At 40.0% G+C, this 19,276-nt stretch overlaps 1 protein-coding gene across 7 annotated transcripts in view; it reads right to left on the bottom strand.

Annotated features, from left to right (window-relative positions):
- The window catches only part of enah (ENAH actin regulator), a 186,654-nt gene that overhangs the window by 20,811 nt on the left and 146,567 nt on the right, over window positions 1-19,276 (bottom strand). For all 7 annotated transcript variants that reach the window (XM_051960665.1, XM_051960663.1, XM_051960664.1 and 4 more), the window contains one exon: window positions 5,349-5,650. In XM_051960665.1, coding sequence (XP_051816625.1) covers window positions 5,349-5,650 — 302 coding nt within the window. The remainder of the gene's footprint in view (window positions 1-5,348; window positions 5,651-19,276) is intronic.

Below are 19,276 nucleotides of genomic sequence, written 5' to 3'. Positions count from 1 at the left end.
CTTAAGAAATAATGCAGGGACAATTTGGAAATTTTGCAGGCTCATTGATACGTACATCTGGTCTTTAATGGCAGAACCCTACTAATACAAACCAGTTACATGATGGGGTAAATTTGGGGCAAAATATCCATACTTCTGTCTATTCCAATCGTAAAACCTTCAATTTTCACCATAAGAGGCAGGTTTTTTCCCCTTAGAGATCCAAAAATTGACATTGCCACGCCCTTCTTTAAGAGTTTTTAACTTAAAAATTGATGTTACCTATGAACCCAGGTTTAACGTTTTACTTAACATATGCATGAACAGAAAAAAACAAATATGGGTTAGGCATGAACCTTTTCTTTTTTTAAAATATGAATTGAGGTAGAATAATCCACTAAAACTTTACTGAGTGAACACAAATGATGAAAAACAGTCATAAATATGGAAAAACTGTAACTGTGACATGAGCACAAGTTACACCATGTATTGTATTTGCTCAGTTTACGAGCTCTTATGACTGTTCTTGATCTCCTTGACAACTTCCAACAAAGTTTTGAGCATTTTTATGGGCAGTAGAAGACCCATGCTACCATTAGAGGTCGTTTTTTTGCCTGCTTTTTAAAACTTAAAGATTCATTTTGCCTACTGCAGGGTTGGATTTTCTTCTTCTAATTCAAAAATCAATAAAATACACAATTTGCTAAATACATTTGCTGTATAAAAACTTAGTTACTCTTTAACCTAGTAAGTTTACACTCTATTGTCTATTTTGCCTTTTACTCTACTGTCAGCTGTCTTAGGATTGAGCTGCTTGAATTTTGTGATGGCTGAAAGCGTACAGTCCCATAAAGCAAAGAAACTATCTAAAAAAACACAAGCACAATTCTTTGAGCCTACTTTTTCTCTTTTTGTGGAGCAAATTTAACTTCACTACAGAAAAGTGCCTGCTTATCTCTCCTGTTAATACTATTCATACTTTGTCAGGAGAGAAAGGTAATCCAATATTGAGGCTGACAATGACGCTGAGTTTAAAAGTCCAGTAAACACCAGGTTAGCTACTCTGAACCTGAACCTCTGCAGCAGCTTTGCCATCGTTGCTCTCCAGGCTTTACTTTCTTTCTGTGGGATCATTACTTTATTATATCTTCTTTACATAATTTGATTATTTGTGTGTCTTTTATTGCCACGTTAACATTAAAATTATCACCTGTGTACCTTAATAAATAGGCTAAAGTGGATACATTTTAAATAAATACATTTTCTGTTGAATTTTAGGAAAATGGGTCATATAAAAATGACTGGTAATTACTAATAGGAACTGAAATAACACATTTTATTGTAATAGACATGATTTTTCCATATGGATATAAAAAATTGATCTGGCTGACCTTTACATCTACCTATAGCTGTCATTGTTCATCCCAGTGTCTTTATAGATCAACCAAATCTTCCCTTGTTCCTTCACCTCCCACTGTAAAGTCCCTGTACAGCAGTTAACGTGTTGGAGCTGGGCTACCTGTCTGGATATACTACGGTGCTAGCTTTAATCTCTACCATCTAAACTCTTTAGATCATATGGCAGTCTTGCTGTAGAAAATCTCTTCTTTCCAGATCATCATGACATTTTCAAGTTCTTGTAAGTATTCTTCTTAATCTGGTGTAGAAGTGTCGGGGTGAGAGAATACCTTTGCATCGTGGGAAATTTAATCCGCAACCCCTCCTCTGTTTCACTATATATTCACCCAGGCTTAGTCTGACCCTCTCTAACTAATTACCTTGGTTGTGCTTATGTGCTCCTCTATGCGACTGCCATATGTTTTCTGTGTGTATGTGGATGGTGTAAAGTTGTTAATCCGCAATTCACCTTCTGCTCATGTTCCTTTACCAGCACTGTAATTCTACACTTTTTGTAGGCTTTCGTTAGAGACTGGAGTTTAGTTTTTTTTTTAACAATGTTCAGTCTGATAATAATTACTTCAAAGTAAAACTGTAACATTGACAATATAAATACTTATTTATTGTTTGGAAGTGTTTCTGTCTGATACTTTATGCAGTCAAATACCACCAGTATTTTCCCTCCTGGCAAAGGGAACCTGCCGTACAGAAATCACACACTTACTCACAGACTTGCTTCATATACAGATGCATGCATGATCAGACAAACCTTTTCTCTACACATGACAACCTTGACCCAACCCTGCAGGGTCAGACTCACACAGCAGCAACTGTGCTGAGACTCACGCGATCACCTCACCAACAATCACGAGACAAACTGATGGATTCCTTAAACCGTCCGGCTCTTTTTCAACTTTCTCCTCAGCTGTGTGGCTTCTTCACGTTTCTCCCTGCTGAACGTTGTGACAGCTCATGCTGCATTTACCTTCTAATGCTCATTCCGACTTCCACTCCGCTACACTCACAGCACTCCATCTCTCTTTGTTTTTTATTAACCTATAATTTCCCTTCATGCTTTGCTTCTTCTTCTGGCTTCTGCCAACTTTCTCGCCTTTGCTTACATCATCCCTCTGCTCCACACACTCTACACAATCTCATCTCATCTTCCTCTACTTCTTCCACCCAACTTCTCGCTTTTCCATCCTTCAACCCCCTCCTTTTCTTTCGCTCCGTCTCCCTGTCGCTCTGGGCGGCTCACGTGACCGAGGAGGCCCCGGCTTTGCTCTGCCATTCCACCATAATCGACGCACAAACCAGAACACACTGATTACATGAAGCGCACGAGGGAATGTTAAGCGCACATGCATTCACATGAGAAGACGACAAAGCCATTCTGCAGCCATGCTCCTCTGTGCCAAACCAGCTGGACTGAAAGAACAACTTTGACCTAAAAAGAAAAACAGAGATCCTCTAGGCCTTCTCAAAATTTTAAGTCAAAGGATAAATATACCTGTGTGAGGTCAAACAATATCCATTTACTTGAGAGAATATACAATAAACATGCTCAAGAACTATGTGCAAATTGTGCAGTCGTAGTTGCAGACATGGTGGGTGTATGCTTCTACAATAAAATGCAAGAGTGGAAACACATTAGTTAAAGCCAATATGAGTCCCAAACAATACACTCATTGAGGAAAAGCAAAAAAATCCCTGCTTATTGACTATGTTTAGTCAGACTTTGCAGCGTTTTTGCTTAAAAACAAGGCAGATTAACCAAAGGTTTGCACGAGAAAAGGTTTAAACTGTTAAAAAATGGTTCAAACTCAATTTTTGCTCACACTCTGGCTAACAGCTAAGTAAAGAGCTGCTTTACAAAAACAGAACAGATCATAGACTGCAGCAGAGAATCCACAGCGATCGCACGGCAACCAATTTCTGCTGAATTCTGAGATGATTGAGAAAACAGTGAGACGGCGCAGTTTTCACGGCTCCACAAACCGTCGCAGCTTCGCGACATGTTAGCAGCTTTCTGAGAGTTAAGTGTTCATCGATCCACCGACTGAAGGGTCGATCCAGAACGAACAGCCATCACTGCAGCCGCTTTAGAGACACAAACACAGTTATTCTGTGAGAGACACACACACAGACGACCAGGGTTGAGCGTTAAATGTCAAATCACATCAAACGCAGCAGGTTCAAACAGAACGTGTGTGTGTGTGCTCCGGTGTGTTCTCAGTATGTTATTGTACATGACATGTGAAACAACATCCCCCTGTCAGCCTGCGGCTTTTCCATGCATGTGCAAACACACCAACACAAACCTCCGTCCCTGAGGGTCTCACTGACGCTCCCTGATGATGTATTTTTAGCCTCTGAGTAATGCTACTGAACTGTGTCTGCCTGCTTCTGTGTGTGTATGTGTGTGTGTGTGTGTGTGTGTGTGTGTGTGTGTGTGTGTGTGTGTGTTTATGCATGCATATGCTAATAGGCCGAGCATTGCACTGAAGCGTGCCACACAATGCAGCCTTCCCTACTGACCCAGTCCTGCAACGAAACAAATTTCACTTCTTATCCGATAGTGAAATGCTTCTTCATCATAGCTCTGGTTCAGAATGAGCACAATGTGCACATGTGATGCTCTCACCTGTGGCTCCACCTTCTACCTGCTGCAACATTTACTTAGCCTGGACTTGAAGTATTTGCACTTCTTTTTTAAACTTGACTGAGCTGTTTGCAAATGAAATTAGTCAAAATGAGCTTTACATGCATAAAGCTTCATTTATTCAGAAAACTATTTTAGGTTTAAACTGCCCGGGGTGTGTTACTGGTGCTGGCGGCGATCTTTCTAAAATAATGCACAAGGCCTTAAACTCACGTGTAGGGACCAACATATTCATTTTCCCCCATGCCCCAGTGCCTTTGCAATCTGTTCATAGCGCCTGTCCAGCCCATGGGCAGATGAGCCGCGTCTTACTGGAGCTTTGCACTAACAAGGCCAGACCGAAACATAATTTAAAAAACACTATTAAAGATGGATATTTGAGGAAATCCACCTCTTATATTTCAACCCCTGCATCCAGCTGCCTTTTTCTGGACTATCAGAGAGGTTATCCTCATTAGAAGCTTGTTCACCTTCTTACACTAGTTACTGAGTTACCTTAGCTTAGGAATTTAGAAGAATAAAACCTAAATTAAGAACAATTTTCAGTTAAGATCTGAACTTAGCAACTGGAAACACATTTTTTTGCAGACTGTAAAACTGTATCTTTACTCCATTGCACACTAATTCTAAGCAGGACTTGAGTATGTGATACATTTACACTGGAAAAGAGACAAACACTCCAAAAAAAAATAAATCTGTATATATGCTAGAAAACACTTGATTTTTGATTGTGCTGTTGATGGACTCTATTCTCCCACAATGCAATGTGCTTAGAAAAGGAAGGAGCTGCTCACTGCTGGATAAGCATAAAGCATTTTGGATTGTGGATGCTGATGAAATGACTTTGTGAAGACAGCAGAAAGCACAAAACATTTACTGCAACCTCAGACTTAATGTCATTTAAAACGACAAAAGCTATGTTGTATCAATTCTGCAGCTAAGCTTGTAGATTTTTCTGATGATTTACTGCAGGAACAGTTTACTAAGACAGCTCATGTTAAATAAACTGCATCCTGTATGGAATTGGGGCACATTAAAATTGAACATTTTCCAAATTTAATACAAGAGACTGAGTGTAATTTAAAAAAATAATACATTGAAAAGAAAGACTGGTCATTAAAATAGTCAATATTCACTATTAACTCGTGTCTTTGTAGAGCTTGTAGTCACAAGTGAAGCAGCTGTTTTGACAGGATCTCATGCCAAACAAGCATCAGATATCCTTCATATGAATAAATCTGCAGATCTTCAGCTGCATGTGTGAGTGTATTTGTGTGCAAATGCAGGAAAGCCAAAGAGCATCACTCACCGGCGTTGGAGATGCGTCTCCCTCTCTCCCAGTCCTGCTGCTCTCTGTCCAACTGCTCCTGCTGCTCCCTCTCCAGCCGCTCTCTCTCCGCCTTCTCCCTCTCCATCAACTCACGCTCGGCGCGCTCCTGCTGCTCCTGGCGTTCCCGCTCCAGACGCTCCCTCTCCGCCTGCGCCTCCCTCTCCTGACGCTCCCGTTCCTGCCGCTCGCGCTCCTGCCGCTCCAGCATCTCTCGCTCCAGGCGCTCCCTCTCCTGACGCTCCCGGTCCATCTCCTTCTGTCTCTGCTGGTCCTGGAGCTGCCTGGAGGACGAGAGGAGGTGTGAAGACGTGCATGTGAACTCGAAAATGCACGGCAGCTGTCTCTGCTGTCCGTTTCTGAGAGCCACAACAGAAGAACTTTGAGCTAATGTAAATTTATGGACATGTTTCTTGAAAATTGAAGTAAAATTCAAACAGTGAAAGAAAGAAAACCAGCAGCTGAGTGGAGGTGAAAAACAAAAGCCACAACAAAGATGTACAAAATGAGAAAAAAGGAGTAAATAACTTAGTTAGGGGTCAAGAATGAACCTCTTGACCTATAGGCAATTACTTGTTATTACATAAGACATGTCATTATATAATCGGTTCTCTTTGCCATGCTCTTATGCAACTACAGTCAGTTTTGCTTAAGACTGGGCACCTTTGATACACACATTGAATTAAAGTGGTGAAGAAAATCTGTCTTGGCTACACTCTGCTGCAAAGAGCGTGCTGGAGGACAGAGGGAATTTAAGAAGAATACAATCAAAACTGTCATTTGGTCATTTCTTGCTTGATTCTATGCAACGGCCTGACTCTTAATGTTAATTATCTTAAAGTATGATGCTTTCTTCTCTAAGTGTTCAGCACAAATTACATCTGCAGATTCAGGTTTGGTCACTAGGTGTCAGCAGAAGGCAGCAGTAGAAGACTCGGTGCTGAGCCGCAGTGGAGGGAAACACAAGAAATGGACCGTGTAAGCAATGTATGCGAGTGTGTCCACGTTTGTGCACGTGGAAATCACTTAAAGCGCAACAGAGGAGGAAAAAAGACATTTGTCATCGCTCTGATTCTGTGAAAAATAAAACCGTAATGATGCCTGCAGGGCAAACTGTGCCGCTGTTGAAGCAGTTTGTACAAGAATATCAAACAAGAGAGAGACATAAATAAGAATGACTGCCGTTACAGTTTATATATGCAGCACTGCTTGTGCAGAGACGAAGCCATGACTCAATGAAAATGTGAGAACAGATTCTGTGTTCACTTAGTAAGCTGTGCAGCAGGAGAGAGAAAGCATTGATGGAAATAACGTACAGTAATTGTAGATAAGCTCTACAGCAGACCTCACACAGAAGCACCCTGTATATACATAATGTGTACTCACAATACTAGGTACAGAAGTGTCTCGTAGATGTGTAAATGAAAAGCTACACAATCCGTCCTTCATCACAATGACTGAGAGTGTGAGGGATTTTTAAGAACAAACTAATATAATAAGGAGGGTGTGTGTGTGTGTGTGTGTGTGTGTGTGTGTGTGATTTGGAGAAAAGAGATAAAATGTGAGGTGGAAAACGGATGCAAACTGTGGGAGGTTGTAATCTGTCAGGTTCACACACACAAACACACACAAGGCTCCCAAGAAGTCTTTCATTTAATTGCGAAGCCTCAACCATGTTGTCACATTCTGTGATTTACGGGGTCGTAAATTGCGTCGACTGTAAACGAGCGAGTGTTACATTCATAAATTACACAAGTAAGGAGAGAGAGAGAGGAGAGAGACGGTGGGAAACAGAGCTAAATGCCAACGTGCACTTTCCCTCATCGCATCAAATCAGACGCTGTCGGGTCACTTATCCTGTTCCTCTGAAAGCTGACTCACAGCTGAAAGTCAATCATCAGCATAAATGTTGCTTAATGCAAACACAAACTCCCTTTCCCTGCCATCTGCCTGAGGGATGACACACACACACGCACACACACTCATGTTTGGACCTGCAGGTTACCACACAGCAGTGATGTCGTGGTCATGTTCCCAGGAAATGTTTTCCCGTACAGCTGTGAGAAACAATCCTCCGCTTGCAGAAGCAGAAGATTTTATTTACAAAAGAAGCATAGCAAGAAAGATTTAAGGCCCATTTCAAAGCATGGATTTTCCTTTTAAATTATGATAAGATGGCATTAGTCTGTGCAGATTAATCAGTGAGAGTCTGCACATTTGGAGACAGTTTCTCATGCAGAGTGCAAAACGAACCTTCAGTTAAGGTAATAATAGTAAGGAATATGAATTTGAACTAAAACTGATAGATTTAAATGGACTTCTGTATCAGACTGTGCTGTTTCAGTTTTAATAAAACTAGGGATAGAACTTCAACACTTTTTGTGGACCAACAAAACTATGCCAACTGAGTATTAAAAATGTATCTCTAAAGCAAACTTTGATGATATTTCTGATATTAGATCATTTGTTCATCATCAAAATGAAAACTGTTTATGATACTGTTTATTTTTCCCTAAACAAAAACGTTAAAACTCATTTGTCCCTGTGACTGCTCTCTTTTTAAACATGGACACAGTTCAGCTCTTATGGTCCCACAGACAGCTTGAACTGAACGTCTACACTGGACTGTTTTTATCAAACTGCACCTGTTCTTTCTGCTGGATTTCCCACCTCGATCACATGTTTCAAAAGAAACGTCATCCCACTTCCACTGCGAGTCTGAATGTTTTGCTGTGAAACTCATCAAGGGCACTTTTTGTACGACACTTTGCATTCTCCAGTCCAACTGTGTCCCCTGTTCGTGCACGTATCCTGCACATACAGTATATAAGCTGAACCTTATTCTCATTTTTAAACCCAGTCCTCAAAGCATCTACATGAGTCCGTCTCCAGCAATGAAATTAAGCCCACTATGTTTGGTTTGCGCGCACAGAAATGTCAAGAGAAACTACTTTAATTAAAATTTAAGAGATGAGCGGGCTGCATGCTGTTGTCTGTGGAGCTCATTGGTTCTTTACTAAATAGTCCAGACTACAGCAGCATATTGTTGCCACAAATATAATTTCTTCAGCTCCTTACTAGATCCTTTTCATGTTGCTATGATATTTTTTTTCATTATAGTCAGATATTTTATTAATTTTTACAAGAAACTTTACCCGTCTAACAACATATAAAAGAATTCAGTTTAATTGACAGAGGCTTAATTGTCATCAAAGTTTGTAGTAACAATTTCGCCAGAGTACCAAAACTAAATTTGTCTAAACATTTGGACACAATAACAGTTATATGAAAATTCAAACGGCATTAAGATCAAGTGTGTGTGTTGTATGCATTTATCACTTTATCTTGTTAAATTTCACAACTTTCCCGTTATTTCACAAAACCAAAGTATGTTGTCAAAGTTAAATTTTGTTTTTTTAATGCGATAAGCTGCATGTTGATGTAACAAAAACAAGAAAAATTAATTCCTTCAGGTAAAACACACATCTGTCTACCTATGAGTAATCATGATAGTGTGTGATTTTGCTAATCATTGACTATTTATTATGACGTCTGCACTGGTTGTTACAATGAGAAATGCATGAAATTACATTTTTGTCATGGTGGAGGCCACATTTTGCATCTCCACCGAGACAACATAAACCTGAAGTCATAGTTGCCACAATGGACATTAAAGTAGCAACTTTACTAAGAAGAAGTCAAGAAATAAGTCAGTTAATTTAATCTATAACTAGTGGTAGGATAGCACTTCCTTTAAGCAACTTTCAAAACTAAATGTTCGATTTAAAATATATGAAGGCATCTAAAAGGTATAGGTGCAAATATTGGTGAAATTGAGCACTTTTGGTTACTGTTTGCCCAATTCTCTCTTATTCAAACCAGTCTATGTCCAAAATTAGATTTTTGGGCTGCAAACAACTGTAAAGATGGCAACAAGTGGTGAAACTGATCTTGTGGTCCTGAGGGACATCACGGATCTCCATTTTCTTTGAGTGTTTTTTTTTTTTAAATTCTTACAATAAAAATGTGAACATAATAAAGTACTTCATGGTGAATGAAACAAAACGTATTCACTGAAGAGTCTTTTCACAACCAGCTACTGAGTTGTAGTGAATTGATTCAATGCGAACAGTTTAAAGTGCGCATATGCAAGCCAGGCTCAGGTGTGACATGGCTGCAGAGTGCTCAGCAGCTGGGATCCACCAGCATGGCTTCAATGTATAATCCTGACCAGTAAGATTCAACAGAAAGGTGTATAGCAGATTTTAGATTTTCTTTTCTTCTTCTGTCTGTCTGACAGACCTCAGTCTCCCTCTGGTTCTTTCAGCTCTAGACTGAGTCTTTCTTGGGATTGTCCCGTTTTCTCCCTTGGCAGAGAGAGTGAACGCTGAAGGTAGGAAAGACCGATGAAAAAGAACGAGTGAAAGAAATGAAAAAAGTGCGATTACACCAGCAGGGAACATCTTGACCCGATACACTAAGGTCTCTATGGTTGGCTGCTCTCACATAAACTGTCCCAGTTCTCACGGTACCTCAGTGGTCCGTTGATGTAATTACAGAAACACCGGGTTAACTTGGATTCACGGAGGGTGGAAGCGTGGCAGGGCCATGTCTCAGAGGATTTCACAGCCTCCTCTGGGTGCTTCCCTCGTCTACAATAATATATGTTCTGACAGCAAATGAGTCCCAGTGGGATCCTCAGCAGTGCAACGGCAGCAGAACATCTCTATGATTAATTATAGCTCGTGATGTAAGAGTGTGATGCTATAATCAGGCTCATTAGAAGGGCTTCCACATTTTTTTTTTTGGTTCATTTTGCAATTTTCTGTTTCTAAACTACCAGCAGCCAAATGCTGGCAGGGCTGTGTCTGGTGCAGCTGGTGCAATTTGTCTACCAGCAACACTGGCAAGTAACCTGAAGTCTTCTCTGTTCAAAATCCACATGTGGTTTGTTAGGCAGTGAGGAAAAACCGAGCTGAGAAATAATCCACCACTGAGGCTGATTTGTCAAAAAGAAGATGAGCTGTTGTCTAAATGGGGTCAAACCTCTGACCTCTGGGTGTTTTTTCTTTCCACCTGTCTCATTTTTACTCACTGTGGGCTCATTTTTTTTCACTGTAATATAAAGTCCTGCACCTCTTTGGAAACAGCACAACCATGGCTAGGAACAGAGACAACTCAGAAATGTGTTTTGTGCTGTGTAATAAAGTTAAAATAGCAGAAGTCAATCAAAAGTTGAACTTCTTTGATTATTTGTTGTGTAAAAATGGACAAATCCTGGAATCAGCACGTACAACATTTTTCCCACTGAAGTTACCAAAACTGGGAAAAAACTGTTTGATAAATACATTTTTAATTTGTTTCCGTTTGTCTCCTCTGCTCGGTGTAAACACAAATCTACAACTGAGCCAAAAATTACAGAATTTTTGTCACATGACCGTTGGTCGCAGCTGAGTCACTAACGGCTTCTCAGTTGTGCAAAGGAGTGCAAAATTTCATTTCTTTTTTACAGAATCTGGTGCAATTTATTTATTCTATTTTTATTGTATTAAATGAGACATGTATAGTAAAATGATTTTGGTGAAGTCATGACTTAACACTTTGGTGACATTTGGAAAAGTTCTTCTACAGACTATATCACAGATGAGTAGTTCAAGGACCCTCTGAAAGTTGACAACTCTTTCTGTTTCTACAGTTTTGTGACTCAGACAAAGGGCGTATCTAGGTCTTTTTTTTTTTTTCAAAACTTACTGGGCTTGGAAGTTCAGTAGGTTAAAGGAGCTCACACACAGCTGCAGGTTATTCCTAAAGCTTATCTATTGATTTTAGTACAAAATATATTTACATTTTTATAGCTCTTCCTTTTCAGACATTTAAATAAATAAATAAAAACTGCTCAATGGTAGGCAGGCAAGAAAACACACAGACACACAATAGAAATGGACAACAGGTCAGCAGAGACTGGTGGTGATGCAACCTGCAGGAAACAGACACTTATCATTTACTTGGAGCCCAGTGAGCTTTTTTAAGGGCAAACTATAAACTGATGTCAGCTGTTGTAAGTTATAAATCCTACAGAGCTGAAACACTTACAGTGAGATGTGAAGAGAATAATGTCAACAACAAAAGTGAGCACTTCAGTGGGCATTAAATCAAAAGTCAAGATATAAAAAAACACCACAAGATGTAATCAATGAAGTTCATTTTGTAGTTTTTCTTCAGATATCACCTTCAGGCAGAATTACTGTAAAAAAGCGGAATTTGTCCCTCTAATTCCGCTTATTTTTATCTTATAATAACAATAACACATGACAATTTATTTATTTGCTGATTATATTTCATATTAATATGAATGAGCAAAGTGACGACTAAGAAAAGTTATCAAATAAATCTAGTGAAGCGAATAGAACAATATTTGTCTCATAGCGGTAGAAGACTTAAAGTGCAAAGTAGCAGAAAAGTATCCCAAAATTGTACTTAAACACAGTACTTGAGTGAATGTAGATAATTACTTTACATCACTGCGGTTTAACATGGGAAATACTGGTGCTGTATTACTGGGAAATTAAAGAAAATTGGAGATTTTTTTCAACACTGGTGGTGGTCAGCGGTGGCATTAAAGCAGTCAGGGAGACTTAAATGGATTCTAAGGAGGCCACAGATTGATTCAGGATTATTCATTACTCCAGTTGCAGAGTTTAATCCAGCTCATACCCTCCAAAGGACAGTGAAAAAATACAGCAGACAACAGGGATACGTAGATATTTGCAGTGTTCACTCTGTTCATTTCTTCTAATGTTATATATTTCTGCGGTTATCTTTGGAAGCTAAATGGTGTCAAAACTAACCAGACTTCAAATGCTTTTACAGACATCCATGAAAACGTGAACCGCAGTAAAGCGCCGCTGCAACAGACTAGAACTTCACTCAGTTCACGTGCTGACAAGGTGGTGACGAAAGCTGACGACAAACAATGCCGGCTGAAGAACATGAAACTTTTAGAAAGGAAATCTTTAGCTCTGGTTCAAAGTTCCCAGCTGCAGCGAATACTAAAACCAGAATCTCAGCTGAAAAGTCGAAACAATGGCACCATGTCGCTACACAGAAAGAAGCTGATTGGCTGGAGAGTAAACCAACTATTGTACGTGAGCAGTTTGCGGCACTTCAAGCTACGGTCAAGTTGTGTCAAAACGACCGAATCAGGTTGTTTTGGCATCACTTCAGCTTTCTTTGAGTATCCCAAGAACAAACGAGCAGACTCCATTTCAGCATCCTGTTCTTTTTTCAGCTTTACTCCTAACCCGTTACCTTTCAGTCTCGTAAACATGTAAGTTACTCTGCCATCTGTTTCCACAGCGATTTCTCCTATAGGAGGACAACTCCAACAAAGAAACTAGCAGAGTTGGGGTAATTTGTCTTGTGTGTCGCCTTATTGTTTTCTCATTGTGGCCATTGATGAAGAAGGTGGACTTGCTGAATCAGTCCAGACAGGCTTCCCCAGCTTTACTGATGTCTAATGGCGCTGATGCTTCCTTTGTTTGGAGCTAAATGGCTCCACTGCCGCTGATTAATCTCTTTTAGTTTAGAGGATTTTTAAACTGTTGACTGCTGGACAAATTTGGCCTGAAAGGACAATCGAGTTGCAAATTAGTTACTCTGGAACTCTGTTTTTGCAGTACAAAGTGGTGCTACGGCAGCTACACACACACTGTAAATTTATGAATGTAATACACGCTTGCTCACTACATTCCTCTAAGCAGCAGATCATGAAATTCCTCAACAATGCGCACACTAACTTAAAATAACCTGCCTGAAGTAAACGTGGTTTCGATGATGATGTGCATACCAGGACGTGGAAGTGTTTCCTGCAAAGGGGACGCAGAGCCTGCAGTCTGTCAGGGGGACACCTCGGCGTTTACTACACAGCACAACTCTGCAGCTGATCTCATGCGATAAGAACGTTCACCTTCTCAGCAGACACATTCCTGCCGAGTGAGAGCAGTGAGAGAAGCTGCCAGAACTTCGCAAGCGCACACACAATTTCATTAAGAACGATGGTTAGATGAGAAAACACACTACTGAGGAAGGTGAAATGGAAACAGCTTATGTCACTATGACTTACTGAAACACTGACTGAGATTCAACTGTAAACAACGATACGTGAATTAGTGATAGTTCCTACATCAGCATCATTGTAGCTGAACGTCCAAATCTGAGTACAAGGAAGTCTAGACAACAGCATACAATCACAGAAAATGCTTTTAATTAAATGTGCTTCCTTTCTGGTAAACTCTGACAGTCTGCCTTTTTGCATTTGCACAAAAGAGCCGAGAGCCGGGTCAAAAAATGCAATTATCTTGATAACAATAAAATTGAATTTCAGCAAAATTCAGCTCCCTCTGTTACTAGTTTGCTAAATCTGTCACTACTCTAAAAATACAACAATTTGAGAGTAAATACTAGCCTAGCCACGCTAGACAACCCACGGCAATGAATTTAATTCTCTGCCAGGGTGGGTCTAGTTACCCTCCATAAGGCTCGAGGCTGGATTCTCCTAAAACTGGCCGGACCAATCACCATGAAGTGTAGAGTCAGAAGGCGGGCGTAACTAAGTGACGACAGAGGCGCGACGATTCTGACAGAAACAACCGGAGCACAATAAACAGTTATCTTTCGACTCGGCTTTGGCCACAGCCCTTTAAGATTTGAAGCTAAAATTCAACTTGAAAGATAAATAAAGGACGGCACTGAAGTGTTTCATTGAGAAGAAAGACGTATTTGGACTTATGCCGACGGGATATGGCAAATCCTTAATATACCAGTTGGCTCCGCTGGTTGGGAAGCTAATGGGACTTAGCCACAATCCGCCGGCGCTCTAGGAACTACGTCAGCCTATTTGTTGCGCTGATTGGTTGTATACCTACCCAATTGCTGCAGAGTGATTTGAAAGACAACCTTTTAGCCCGCCTCCCTCCCTGTCGAGCGGCCCGAGACCCTTGTGCCTTCACAAACATGGGTCTAGTGTGGCTAGGCTACGTAAATACGGTACAAATGAAGGATTTGGAAGCACTTTCTTAGTTTTTGAGAGAAATGGGTTCAAAGTTTTGTGTTTTCAAGAGTGGTCTAACATTTGAAGCACCGCTGCAATGCTATATTTGGGTTGTAGGTGAGACCACTTTGCCACTAAAATCTACACCATAAAGTATTACAGAAATTATATAAAATTCAGATTGGATTTTTTTCTGCTTCTAACCCCCTCATTTAGTTTAGCTCCTAATAGGGGGATGTCAAAAAGGTACACCAAAGCCTGTAAAACTGTTGTGTCTGCAGCTTTGACACGTGTCTGTAAAGTTTGCAGAAGAGCTGCTGTAGTTGGATTCATGTCACTTACAAAGAGTTAAACAGTGATCAGTTACCACAGTTTAGATATTTCGCATATCAACTCCTCTCTTCTCTCCTTCTGTATATTTACATATCAGAGACGGCAACAGCACAATAAAAGATAAAAAGGGCAATGTACTAAACTGTGTCTTAGCATAATATGTTAAAACTATGGCTCACACATATTGAGTTTGTATAAAATGTAAGATGAATAGGTGAATGCTTCATATGGCATCAAAACCCCCCTATACTTATGCTCCTATAGAACTAAATTGCATTTTCAAGGCCTCCAGGTTGAAAGAGCCACAGAGTATGGAGTTAACCAAGAAACAAGGACTGTTTCTTATCTGGGCCCATTATTTATAGACAACACTTTCACATTCACTTATTTTTTGGCTTAGGCACCAAAACTATGTGGTGAGGTTTAGGAAAAGGGAACAGTTTGGGTTAAAATGAAACCCTTTCACAGTAAGTCTGAAGCCTCTTCCCATTTTCTGGTTAACCCAAGAGAGTCCTGCGCCATCTAATATATGTGTGTTTGGCTGAAACTGAGCATAAATGTGTTGATTTAAGACTTATGTGTGATATGACACAATTTGACCAAAAAGATATTTCCATCAAAACGCGATTGAGATCACAGTTTAGTAGTACAGGAATGCAATTTTTGTGTATAGACATTCAACACAGCTTTCAGGCCACCATTGGAAACCACTGTAAAACATACACAAGAGAGTCAGGAACTTTAATTCAAAAGAACTTATGTCCAGGTCAAAGGCACTTTAGAGTTTCCACAAAGGTGCAGAAACCAAAGAAATGAGTCCACTTACATATCTAAAGCAACTGTTTCTAAACATCATCTACTGCACAAATGGATAAAGAAGCCTGAGTATCATTGTCAATTGGTCATGGAATCTCGTGGGTCGCTCCATCATGATCATTGTCATAGTATTAATACTGATCATACAGTTTATACTCCAAAAAATGCACTTTTCTGTTGCTTTTGCATTTCTGCTTAGACCCTAAACTGCCTGTCTTAATTCTAATACAATGAAGGTGAATCTAATCTAATCTACATTCAAAACAGAGTTATCATGTGTGGTTTAGAGGTGTGTAAAAATGCTCCACAAAACTAGCTCCACCCCAAACATTGAGCTGAAGCTTCAGAGAGTTCTACCCGGTGAGCAGGGAATTTTGGGGTAAAACTATCCTCCTGGAATTTATTCAAGACCCAGATTCCTCTGACGGAAACACAGAGATCCCCAGAGAGAAAGTTCCTGCAGCAGATTTATGATTTGAGCAAACCACAAACTTTTTACAACAATTTTCTCTCAACAAGGAGCCGGAGGCAGATTTCAGAGGAGTAGTCTCTGATGTTCTTTAAAAATCTTCAAGTCCCAAGTAGGTTTCATGCATCTGAATATTTCGTCACTTCAGGAAGTCACTGCAGAGACTCCAACATCAAATCCTCGTCTCCACTGCCGACTGTCTAACTGATGAACCCAGAACTCTTCGCTCACGTCCGTCTTTACCGTGCAGGGAAACGTCACGGGATCCAAAGCTGTGAAAAACCTCCTGCTCCGTTTAACTGCCTCTCACTCGCCTCCTGACAGGAGTTGCCGGGGAAACCGTTGCTAAGGGAGCGTGGGTGGTGGTACGGCCTGAATCCTCGCATACACATCCATGCACTCGCACACATATTCCTCCTCTCTTTGCAACAACTTACTATGACTGAGTTCAAGACACTCAGAGTCAGGAGGATTAGGCTAATATTGAAAACATCAAATGGATTATCATCAAAATTAAGAGCCAAGAAACAAGAAGGAGGGAAGCTGCATGGGCTGAAAGCAAATAACAATACAATGGGATTTAGAGTCACCGGGTATAAAGATCAAAGGAGCTGCAAAGGCACTCAAAAGCAGTTAATTCTTTCATTAGAACAAAAAAGGGCTTAAAAAAACCTGCAGAGAAACCTGAGGGACCAACAAACCCTTTGACCCGACAGTCTGAATGAACTACAACAACACAAGAAACCAAATGAAAACAGGAGAAGAGATGCAAATATAGAAATGGAAAAAGAAAAGTGAACCAAAATGAAACACCAAATATGCGAAAATCAAACTACAGCTGGAAATACAGCATCGTGTTGAGCTGCAGTCATGTTTGACAGGCGTCCCCACTGCAGTCGCAGCCTGGAGACACTTGGAGCTGTCACCTTCCCTTTTCCACCATCAATCCACCACAGGTTTCTTTTCAGTAAAGAACTACACTCCGTTTCCAGTCAGCAACAAGCTGCAACACAAACTTTATTGACCACTATTAATATATTTGTAATGTTGGAGCTGATAATGCAGCATGAAGCTTTAAAAAATAGCAGCGGATCCCTTGCTAATGTGAAAACACGTATCTCTGCAGCGATCAGTGTTAAGTTCTTGAAACCACTGGGTCTTGATTGGCGCATAGAGTCCAAAATATACAGCTAAACCCACCTTATTAACAATTTTTCAGAATTTTGTCACATCAACTTCATAAACAAAAACAAATAAAAGATAATTAAATGTAAAAGTGTCACTCTCTTTGGTTCCTTCTCACTAAAAAAACAACTCAATTGTCAAACATTTCACACTCAGCAGTACCTCATTCAGTCGTACACCACATTGACACTCCTGTCAAACCTGTCATGTTGAATAAAACTGTGCACTGCTGCTTCTGTAAGACTCCAGGCCTGTCACAGTGGAAGAAAGTTCATACTGATGCCTCAGAACACCAACAAATATCAGTGACCTTTCCCTAAATAAGAATATTCTCTTAATTGAGTTATGAAATATCGTGAAAATGAATGAAAATGCGGCCACTGACATCTTTATAGCTTAGCAAAAAACTGTAGAACAAAATATTTCCTGAACTGTCAAAACTTCAAAACCCACATGTGGGTTTGAAAAACATACTGGTAAAAAATAGATAACTGTTAAAATTATACAATTCTTGAGTCAAAAAGTGTAAAAACAGAAAGAGCCATCCCATTTTCAACTTTCCAATGGTCCTTGAACTACACATTTGTGTGGTAATGTCGGAAAACAAAACATAATTTAAGCTTAAAATCATGACATTTTGTTAAAATGAATTTATTCTAATGGGTTTCAAAAATGGCTTAAAAATAGCCAGATGTTGCAAAAAAAACACTATTTATTAACTGAGAAACTATTAGAAATTCACTATTTCATGGACTTTTCAGCTGAACTGCAGGCCGTGTTCAAACAGAGCAGATACAGGACTACTATGGAAACAAATTAAAAATGTGAGCAGTAAAACATTTGTGGTATAGCCATGTAGAGCCATTATTTCTTATTGGTAACACCTGAGGCTTTTTCAAATTTTTATAAAATGAACAATCAAAGAAATTCAACTTTTTTTGTCTTTTGTTATTATAATTTATCACAATGCAACTGTGTCATACTGTACAGAAGACATTTTCTAATTCTCTCTTCTTGTAAACTATGATGCTGTTTCCATGGAGGTGTTAGAAAACAAAACAACACAGAAGCTGTTTGGGCTCAACAGTCAAAAAAACCTGTTGAACACATGAACAACTACTATGTGAGGAAATAAAAACCACCTCCTCCGTCAGCTGCTGCTTACTTTTGTTGACATCACTTTCATCACTGTCATTGACCAAATGTGGTGTTCTACATGAGCTATGAGACTCGCTGAATTTGTTAATATGTCTTGCTATAATTCAGTTTTTTATTTATCCTTTGTTAAATATGATGTCACATTCTGGTTCTGCCATTTTGCCACTAGTGACAAATGTGCTGAATCTCTCGGGGACCCTGAAGTCTGGCAAAATCTGCCGTCCAGCTGGACTCAGTGGCTCGCTTGATTGGCTCACAGAACCAGGAAATGCTGTCTGAGTGGATCAGAGCCCAGATGGACCATATGGACCTACTCTAGTAAGAATGCAGTCCAAGTGTGTAATATATACACAAAGACACGTTCCATGTGTCATGTGTCCCACTAACATAAGATCCCAACCTTGTCAGCAAAGCCAGGAAACATATTGGTTTTAGTCGTATGTAAAACTGTCGCCGCCATCGGAGAATATCTACATGTGCTCGTGACATTTCCATCTGCAGCTGCTGATGTCTTCATTAAATACCAGCAGCTAAATGCTAACAGCTAGCAGACACACATATTTTCCAACCATCCTCGCTTTCATTCAAGACGATGCAACACATTTCCTCACACACTCCCTTGCTCCCACGCACCACACAGCTATTTATACCACGGCCTATTATTTCCAGCTCATGTCTTTTTAATCTGAGGGTAGCACCCTGCATTTCTAAACAGGTGGTTTATCTGCACTTTTTCCTTCATGAATCCCCTGAAACGTGCGCTGAATATTTCCATCAAATCCATCACTCATCCCCGTCTGCTCTGCTTCTCGTCCATCCATCTACTGTACGTCCTCATGTAAAGGACGTGAAAGGAGATGATGGTGGAGGATGGAGAGGAAAAGCAAAAGGAGATGTGCA

Source organism: Acanthochromis polyacanthus, chromosome 16 (assembly GCF_021347895.1).
Source record: "Acanthochromis polyacanthus isolate Apoly-LR-REF ecotype Palm Island chromosome 16, KAUST_Apoly_ChrSc, whole genome shotgun sequence".
NCBI classification, from domain to species: Eukaryota; Metazoa; Chordata; class Actinopteri; family Pomacentridae; genus Acanthochromis; species Acanthochromis polyacanthus.
The sequence above is the reverse complement of the archived record's forward strand: the minus strand, read 5'-3'. Positions and strand labels throughout refer to the sequence as shown.